This window comes from Sitophilus oryzae, unplaced genomic scaffold (genome assembly GCF_002938485.1).
Source record: "Sitophilus oryzae breed Bouriz unplaced genomic scaffold, Soryzae_2.0 scaffold_1307_pilon_pilon, whole genome shotgun sequence".
NCBI classification, from domain to species: Eukaryota; Metazoa; Arthropoda; class Insecta; order Coleoptera; family Curculionidae; genus Sitophilus; species Sitophilus oryzae.
This window is the reverse complement of record NW_022145957.1, coordinates 259,398-269,839: the sequence shown is the minus strand read 5'-3', so window position 1 is coordinate 269,839 and position 10,442 is coordinate 259,398. Positions and strand designations below refer to the sequence as shown.

The 10,442-nt window shown below is 29.1% G+C and overlaps 1 protein-coding gene across 1 annotated transcript; it reads right to left on the bottom strand.

The window, feature by feature from the left end:
- Positions 1-2,754: 2,754 nt before the first annotated feature.
- Positions 2,755-3,928, bottom strand: LOC115874876. The gene is made up of 2 exons (XM_030890174.1): positions 3,622-3,928; positions 2,755-3,149 (listed from the first exon to the last, which is right to left on the bottom strand). The coding sequence occupies exons 1-2, from the start codon at positions 3,926-3,928 to the stop codon at positions 2,755-2,757; spliced, it is 702 nt and encodes a 233-aa protein (XP_030746034.1).
- Positions 3,929-10,442: the final 6,514 nt, after the last annotated feature.

Below are 10,442 nucleotides of genomic sequence, written 5' to 3'. Positions count from 1 at the left end.
AAACAGCGCCCTCTAGCTACCACGAAAAAAATTGTGGAAACAAAATTTATACTGGAGATCATTAAGGAAGAAAAGCTCTTTTAAACGAGCCCTAGCTTGTTTAAATCGGGTAACCTAAACCGGAGTTATCCATATTTTAATAAAAGCAAATTTAACCTTCCCCCACCACTTTATTTTGTGAGATAGAGCAAAATACTCTATATCAAAAAAATTACAAATTTTTCGGAGATTACAATAGTAATATTTAAAATATCTGTTCACCTGCATATTTTTCAGAAAAATCCTGTTTTCTGATTGGCTATTAGAGAAACGTCCCCTAGCGGTCATTTTTCGAACTTGAAAATAATTTCCAGCTGTTTCTCTTGGTCGATTTACTTATTATTTTTTTTTCCCAAAGTTATACGATAAGTAGTCTCTGAGATACAGCCGGCGTGCATTCTTAGTTGGCCACCCGGTACTTTGTTTTTTATATACAGGGTCGTGCACCTCATTCGCCACGGTTGATTATACGAAAACGGATTTTATGGGTGTATGTGGGGAGGCAATGTGCACAATTCAAAATTATTTTGAAATATACAGGGTGTCTCAAAAGTAAGATCCATACCAAAGTTATATTTTTTCTTATGGAACACACCCGGTATTTGATTTCATTTTTGGATTCTTGGACACAAAAAAAATGCATTTATTATTAGGGTTAAATATGTTTAAAATCATTGGTTTTTGAGATATTTAAAGATATTTAAATATGCATGCTACAACAGAATTGATTATTAACATCCTGTACATTACTTTTCAGAATTAATTCTTGTGCTGAGTTTAAAGGTAAAGAAATAAACTTTACTAAAAAATGTTATTGCTTCCTTAAATTTATACAGGGGTACCAAAAATTGTTTGTCTATTTTAAATATTTATTTTACATAAAAACTTCGTTATTTCGAATACAACATCCTGTATTTTTTTAAATAAATCGAAGCAGATTCAAATGCTCTATCAAACTATATTAGGGTTTCCTATACCTATCTAGCTCAGATTTTCATTAACGCGCGATTTTTCTATAAAATGGTAACCAAGAGGGCTAGTGTCGTCAAGGCAAGTTTCTAGTGACAATTAATAGCTATTTTCAAAATCGAAATTAGTTTATAGACTTTATTTAAATTTTATACCAGTTTACTTTTATTTAATTTAACTACACTAGTTTAATAAATAATATGTATTAATATGTATTTAACATTCTATCAAGAAAAACGAAAAAGTAGTTCTTTTTTTTTATTTTACGGTGACTGGTAGATGGTATAGTGTATGGATTTTCTATAAAAGAGCCAATTACGGCAAATTCAATTTCTTCACTTCCAACGACAGGCTTCTGCCTAATGTGTTTTTTATAAACTACACTACCAACTCTGCGGAATAGGAAATAGAACAAGTAGTTTTTCAAAGGAACTTAGGAAAATATTTCATTTGGATATCTTTGGGCATAAGCTCTTGAGGCTAAGAAATAATTTTCCTCGCAAAATAAAATCACTAGTAACATAACCATTCGTTTCGCCAGCAGATACGGCTTTATTTTTCTTCATAAAATAAAGAATACTTACTTCTTAAACTATTGTGGATAAATTTTATTAAATTGTTTAACTAATAATGTCCATAAACTAATGTCGATTTTAAAAATAGTTACTAACTGTCACTAGAAAATTACCATGGCGATACCAGCCATCTTGATTGCTTTTTCTTCAAAATCTGAGATAGATAGGCATAGGAAACCCTAATATAGTTTGAAAGAGCATTTGAATCGGCTTCGATTTATTTAAAAAATACAGGGAGTTGCATTTTAAATAACAAAGTTTTTATGTAAATTAAATCCTTAAAATAGATCACCAACTTTTGGTACCCCTGTATATATTTAAGGAAGCAATAACATTTTTCAGTAAAGTTCATCTCCTTACCTTTAAACTCAGCACAAGAATTAATTCTGAAAAGTAATGTACAGGGTGTTAATTAACCTTAAACATATTGAATTCATGATTTCACCAATGCTTCAACATGGCTTTAAATATGATTTTTTTTCAATTTTACCAATTATTTATTTCTATCTCAAAAAAATACAGAGGTATCGGATAGTTGAGCAGAAAAATTATGATAAATAACAGTTAGTAGTTTCCAAAATTGTAATATTATACCGCGTGTTCCATTTAAAATAACAAATTTTCAAATGAAGAAACGAAAAGGCTGACATGCTGAAAATAATTTATAGATAGATGGAGCAGTCCCAAAAAAAAAAATGTTTATCTATAATGCTTTAATTATTTTTTTATCATTCTATCTATCTATTCAGCCTCTTCGGTCCATCATTGGACATAGGCCTCCCCCAATCTCTTCCACTCTTCCCTCTCTGTCGCCGTGCTCACCCATCTTGTGCCTGCATGTTTCCTCAGATCATCGGCCCATCTCATCTGGGGTCTTCCTCTACTTTTTCTATTCTCCCAGGGCCTGCACTTTACGCTGCATTTGTTCCATCGATCATCCTTCTGTCTGACACTGTGACCGGCAAACTGCCATTTCAATTTTGCTACTTCACTTCTAACATACCTTACTTCAGTTTTTCCTCTGATCCACTCATTCCTTTTTCTATCTGCCAGCCTTATGTGTAGCAATTGTCTTTCCATAGATCTTTGAGATTTTGTTACCTTATCCATATTTAATTTTGTCAGTGTCCATGTCTGGGATCTGTAAGTAAGTACAGGGAGTACACATTGATTATATACTGTGGTTTTGAGGTACTGTGGATATCTTTTTTTTTTGTAATATGTAACTTAATTTTCCAAATGCTGCCCAGGCCAGTCTTACTCGTCTCTTTATTTCAGCTGTTTGGTTTTCTTTTTTCAGTTTAATCATTTGTCCCAGATATATATACTCTTCAACTTGTTCTATGTTTTCTTGGTTTATTCTGGTTGTTATGTTTTCATCTGTGTTTGTTATGATTTTAGTTTTAGTGTAGTTCATATTTAGGTCTATTCTTCTAGCTGCTGTAACCAGTTCTTCCAGCATTTCTACCAGTTCTTCTTTCTTTTCTGTTATTAAGGCGATATCATCCGCATATCTTAGGTGATTCAAGTATTGTCCATATATTTTGATACCTTTTTCTTCCCAGTCTAAATTTTTGAAAACGTCTTCTAATGCCTGGTTAAAGAGTTTAGGGGATATTGTGTCACCCTGTCTGACACCTCTTCCTATGCGAATTGGCTTGTCCCTTCGTGGATTTTAATTATTGTTGTTGCTTCGTATATGTTGGCTATTAAGTCTGCGTATCTGTAGTCTGTCCTGCTATTTATTAAGGAAGTTTTTACTGCCCAGTGGTCAATACTATCAAAAGCCTTTTCAAAATCTACAAATGCAATATATAGTGGGATGTTGTATTCAGTGGCTCGTTCTATTAGTATTTTCATAGTTAATAAGTGGTCAACTGTACTGTATCCTTTTCTGAAGCCTGCTTTTTCTTTTGCTCGGTATTGACGGATACTATATATTTTGTTGTTAGTCTATTGGATAATATATTCGTGAAGAGCTTATAAATTACGTTAAGGATTGTTATAGGACGATAGTTTTTTAGATCTGCCCTATCACCTTTTTTATGTAGGATGATGGTTATAGATTCCTTCCAGTCGTTTGGGATTATTTTTTCTATTAGGATTTTATTCAGGAGAATATAAAGAGTATTAACGACAGCTTTTCCGCCGTACTTTAACATTTCTGTTGTTATTCCGTCTTTTCCAGGTGATTTGTTGTTTTTGATTTTCTTCAATGCTCTCTTAATTTCCGATTTGCTTATTTCAGGTTGTAGTTCTGAGTTTACGTTTCTTATTTTTGTTTGGAGTTTCTTTACGGTGTCTACCGGCGGTTCCCGTTTTGTTCCCGTTTTGTTTTTTATCATTACTAATATACAATGTGCTAAGTTATTTCAAAAAGAACCATAACAATACCCGTTCTCGTTATACACATTTTGAATGCAAAACATTTTTAATTAACGCAAGTCTACAAGTTTATTCCAACATATAACTAAATATACAATGGATATTATTATGCAAAGTTTAAACTTTAAACGAAACTTCATGGAAATATCAAGTTATCCATCTAACTTCTTAACCTTCACGTCGAACAAACTTGGAAATTTATTTAGGCTAACTAAACATTCTAGTATTTTCGTGTGCATATTCTCGTTATTAACTATAATAATTATAACAAAATATTTACTTTTCATAAAGTTTTCTTTCGAAATAAGTTTTACAGTGGATTCTATTTATTGAAGGAAAAATTTGAAACCTTCAATTTTAGATTAAAAAACAAAAAAATATATTTTTTGCTATAAACTCATTGACCTAGATACGGACAGATACAACTACAGGATGTCCCCGAATTATTTTTACAAGAAGAAAAATAATTTTATTATTAACAATTCAATGTATTCTGCATAAAGGTTTTCCAGAGGAAAATAAAAAATAAGTATATAAGTAAGTAGTTTGAATTTTCACTCAAAATTCGAAAAATCAAAACGCGTTTTTATGGTAATAAGGATGAGAATAAATCGGATAAGTTTTTGTTTTTTATCAATAATGAAAGTATTATCATTATTTTCATTGTTTTTTACAAAATGTCATTTTTTACTGTATACTATACAGTATACAGGGTGGCGCACCTCATGCGGTTCGGTTGATTATACGAAAACGGAAAGATGTAGAAACAAAATATGTTGTGGGTATATGTAAAGCAATGTGCATTATTTAAAATTATTTTTATATGTACAGGGTGTATCAGAACTAAGATCCATACCAAAGTAATATTTTTTCTTATGGAACACCCGGTATTTTATTTAATTTTTGGATTCTTGGGCATAAAATAGGGCATTTATTATAAGGGTTTAATATGTTTAAATGCTTTGGTTTTTGAGATATTTAAAGATATTTAAATATGCATGCTATAATAAAAAAAGTTTGTGAACACCCTGTACATTATTTTTCAGAGTTAATTCTTGTGCTGACTTTGAAGCCAGAGAAATAAACTTTTCTAAAAAAATTATTGCTTCCTTAATTGCCATACAGGGGTATCAAAAATTGCTGGTCAATTTTAAATATTTATTTTATATAAAAACTTCGTTATTTCAAATACAACACTATGTATTGTAACAGTAGATCTTGTATTTCCAAATAAAACACTGGATTTCCCTCATAACTTCTTTATTACATTTTAGTACTTAGGATTACGACACAAACATGTGTATCGTGCGAGAGCACGGTACCGACTGACTGCGGCGGGCGCCTCACTCACAATCTTATCTCCCGTAACATTCTATCGCCTGTCATAAAAACCATGCATTATGAATAATACAATCTGACATAATACATAAACCATAATTTGTTAATCATAACAATACACTATATAAACAAGGTACTCATAAAAATCATAACACTCGGCCATCCTACTTTCCGGTCGTCCTCGACTTCCCTCCTTTATTGCTTCTGAAAATATAATAAAAAAAAGAAAAAAAAATATTTATTTTTAAGTTTCTATGCTCGCATTAGAGCATTACTTATTTTTAAGTTTGTATGCTCGCATTAGAGCTTTACTTATTTTAAGTTTTATGCTCGCATTAGAGCTTTACTTATTTTTAAGTTTTTATGCTCGCATTAGAGCTTTATTTGTTTTTAAGTTTTTATGCTCGCATTAGAGCTTTACTTATTTTTAAGTTTTTATGCTCGCATTAGAGCTTTACTTATTTTTAAGTTTTTATGCTCGCATTAGAGCTTTATTTGTTTTTAAGTTTTTATGCTCGCATTAGAGCTTTATTTATATTTAAGTTTTTATGCTCACATTAGAGATTTACTTATTTTTAAGTTTTTTTTATTGTCGCATTAGAGCTTTACTTATTTTTAAGTTTTTATACTCGCATTAGAGCTTTACTTATTTTTAAGTTTTTATACTCGCATTAGAGCTTTACTTATTTTTAAGTTTTTATGCTCGCATTAGAGCTTTATTTGTTTTTAAGTTTTCATGCTCGCATTAGAGCTTTACTTATTTTTAAGTTTTTATGCTCGCATTAGAGCTTTATTTATTTTTAAGTTTTTATGCTCGCATTAGAGCTTTACTTATTTTTAAGTTTTTATGCTCGCATTAGAGCTTTATTTGTGTTTAAGTTTTTATGCTCGCATTAGAGCTTTATTTATTTTTAAGTTTATATGCTCACATTAGAGCTTTACTTATTTTAAGTTTTTATGCTCACATTAGAGGCTTTACTTATTTTAAGCTTTTATGCTCGCTTTAGAGCTTTATTTATTTTAAGTTTTTATGCTCGCATTAGAGCTCTACTTATTTTTAAATTTTTATGCTCGCATTAGAGCTCTACTTATTTTTAAGTTTTTATGCTCGCATTAGAGCTCTACTTATTTTTAAATTTTTATGCTCGCATTAGAGCTCTATTTATTTTTAAGTTTTTATGCTCGCATTAGAGCTCTACTTATTTTTAAGTTTTTATGCTCGCATTAGAGCTCTACTTATTTTTAAATTTTTATGCTCGCATTAGAGCTCTACTTATTTTTAAGTTTTTATGCTCGCATTAGAGCTCTACTTATTTTTAGGTTTTATGCTCGCATTAGAGCTCTACTTATTTTTAGGTTTTATGCTCGCATTAGAGCTCTACTTACTTTTAGGTTTTATGCTCGCATTAGAGCTCTACTTATTTTTAGGTTTTATGCTCGTATTAGAGCTCTACTTATTTTAGGTTTTATGCTCGCATTAGAGCTCTACTTATTTTTAGGTTTTATGCTCGCATTAGAGCTCTACTTATTTTAGGCTTTATGCTCGCATTAGAGCTCTACTTATTTTTAGGTTTATGCTCGCATTAGAGCTCTACTTATTTTAGGTTTTATGCTCGCATTAGAGCTCTACTTATTTTAGGTTTTATGCTCGCATTAGAGCTCTACTTATTTTTAGGTTTTATGCTCGCATTAGAGCTCTACATACTTTTAGGTTTTAGGTTTAAATCAGTAACACCTTCGTTGTGTTTTATATTCAAAAATAAATCTCATAAGGTCATCTTAACAAAGACCAGAATCTAATCCTTAATAAAATAATTAATAACCAAATTTCAAAATATAGCAACTGACAATACACGCCTTATACTGGCTGCTAAAGTATTTGCTTATATTAACACCATCTAAACATTTAATTCTGATCTACTTAAATTTTGATTTTTGTTTTATTTTTAATAGTAAGTAATAATGAAAATAAGTAAAGTGGGGACAACCTAATCCACTTTTAAATTGTTGTATTAAGAGTAAATTGTAACTTTAAAAGAACGTTCGTTCATCCTGACCTTACTCGCATCGCTGCAAATCGATGTCTCTTTTTATGGTTCTAAGGAATTGAATGTTGAAACATACAAAACTTTATATCTACTTAATAATTGTTCGCCTTAAGTGAATCCATAAAGTCAAAGAGTATTTTATATTAGACGTTAGATTTCTTTTTTTTAATATTAGACGTCACATTATGGCAGATACTGTATTTTGTAGTACCCCAATTGTCAGGATTAATTATTTATTACAAACTCATTTGATCTTTGATTATTGCATAGATTTCATTTAGTTTTTGACTGAAAATTTTATTTACTATGGAACTGTAATTTTTTTTATTATTTAGAAATATTTATCTGCCAAAAGCTTTCATAAACTGATTTATTTTTCTTTTACTTCTATTTGCAATTTTAAATCACACTTCTCCAAATTTGAGAATTAAATTCACCTTGCTTTTCATACAGTAACCAACCAAGTATATTTTCAATCGATTCATATTTTGACCCTATTTTAATAAGAATAAGTATTAATGAATAATATTCCAATTATTTTTAATACTAAAGATATTTCGTTTTTATTTTTAAATATTATTTTTTTTATTTACTATTTTTACTGAAAAGTTTAGATTCAATTAGACCACCAATCAGAACCCAGTTGAAGAGGATCGGGCCCATAATCCCCTGCAACCAACGATCCTCAATGATCATTATCGAAGCCAAACATTAATTAATTAATATGGGTTGCAGCATTGTAACCCTGTGCTTTTACAGATACGTGTTACTAAAAGTATAAGAACATTTAGTTCTAATTTTTTATACCTTCCTGTAAAATTTAAAATTAATTAAAACTGAAACTTTTGTTAAAACTGGAGATGTTTTTTTTATAGTCTTAAATATTAAATATCAATTTACTAATAATAGCCAACTTCATGAAAGACTGGTATGGTTTTTCATAATTCCTTGTACGAAATATAGTGTTAGTTGTATGCAGTAATTTGTTTGTAACAGGTTTTTTTTACCAAAGTTATTTTTTTTACCAAAGAACTTTAGTTTTTATCAATATGCTTCGAACATTTTATTAAACTATCGCAGTTGTCTTTAAAACAAAATATAGAAATATTAGAAATATTGATGATATTCTGATCCTCTTTGTTTAGCAAGTACTTAGTCATATTTAATTCTTGGTATTTTTAATTAAAAAGAAAATTTTATCCTGTAAACATACAGGGTGCAATTTGAGTGTTTTTGCTTGAACTCTGTTGTGGTTAAATAGGAAATGATATTTACTCAATTGTTTTTAATAAGAAATTATTGAGTTTTGATAAACTATATACAGCAGTCAAATTTGCAACATTCCATGAAAGCTGGAGGCAATGAATTGATATCTGTACCTAACTGCTATTCATAAGTAATAAACATAAATTATTATTTTGTTTTTTCTGATACTTTAGTGTTGATGAACACTACAGATTGGAAATTATATTTTAATTTAATTAAATTCGATTTTTTTTAAATGCATTAAGAATTTTGTTAAATAAATAGTACAGAGTGAATAATGGTGTGATGACTTGAAAGGATACATATGATGGTTGAAATCAAGTTCCAACTATATAAGTAGTAGGTAGTTGCTCAATTTGTTTCTATATAAAAGAAACAGATACTTCATATTCTTCTAAACTTCATATTCCAAATCGCTCAGCAAACTTATCATCTGTAAATTACTCTATTCGGCTGTGCTACCAAAAGAGACACCTTGCTCTCTCTAGGGTTCTAGAATCTTGATAATATCTCCCAATTCATTTATAATTTTATAATTCATGAAGCACTTTAAATATGTCTTCCATGTCACTAAAACAGATTTCAATAAAAGAGATTAGCGAATAAATCATGGAACAAAATAATAATCATTCAAAAAGTGAAATCATATACTGTTTCCAAAGAGAACATTCAGAATAAACATTTTTTTTAGGAAGTAGAATGTTGTGAGGACATTGCATTCAATGCTAATTTATTTTATTTTTGTTGCAAAACATTCTGATTTCTTATATTGATAAACTTTATTTTTTTTAATTGCTATTGTCTGAAGTTACAGCTTTTGGTATTTCAAACTTCCTATTTCTTTTTATTTATTTTTTTTTTGAGGCCGAACAAAAGTAATTATTTAAACTTTTTATTCCTCCGACACTCTATCTTCTGGTAAAATCCTGAAGGCTTTACTAAAACCATAATATAAAATATAATCAACACAACACGAAATTAATTAAATTGTTTCTATTGTTGTTTATTGTCCATTCTATAAATTGTTAAACATACAAAACAATTTTTTTGTGCATACTAATTTCTTTTTACAAATCCAAACAAATATTATTGTGTTATGTAAAAAACTCTGTGTGTTTATCGACCTGTATACGAACATTTTCTGTTATCAATTATCACCATATTTTTTTTTTGAAACATATTGTGTAACTCCTTTATTAACAGACTATTTTCCAAGACCGTCCTGAAAATAATAATTAGTCCTTAATTATTTTAAAAAGAACGTTATATCTTTATAAGAAACAGAAATAATTTTTGAATCATAAACTTTATTAAAACAATAATTATTTTTAGACTATACCGGTCTATAATGTTTGTAGAGACTTATTTTTGCGATTATTTGTTCACAGTGTAAATTTAAACCTTGGTGATATTTTAAACCTTCATATTGTTTAATTTTATTCACTAGAAATGAATAGCCTTTACAAAATCAATTTAAATAATTAGACATTAAAAATTTGATTTTGCTTGTATCAAATTTGCAAAGAGATTATGCAAAAAGATGCTTGGTTTTAATTTTAGTGAAAACATTTTTTTGTTATACAGGCTGTCCTATATTGATATCACTATCATTAATTGATCTGAACCTTTTATTTTATTTGATTCTTTTACAAATTCAATTTATTGGAATATTAATTTCAATAACGTCTTTAAAATCATAAACAAGCAACTAAAATTTTATATTCGTAACTATGAATCTGTGTAGGTACTTATCTTATTCAGATGTATCCTCTGAAGCTATATTTTCTCACTGCTTTAGTGTTTATGTCAACATGGTCAATCA

What these genes read in the sequence shown, in the direction of transcription:
- LOC115874876 (XM_030890174.1), bottom strand. Translation starts at nt 3,928, where the DNA reads ATGATAAAAAACAAAACGGGAACAAAACGGGAACCGCCGGTAGACACC. An exon ending in CATCATCCTACATAAAAAAG is followed by an intron (nt 3,150 to 3,621) that starts GTGATAGGGCAG and finishes TCAAAAATTTAG; the next exon opens with ACTGGGAAGAAAAAGGTATC.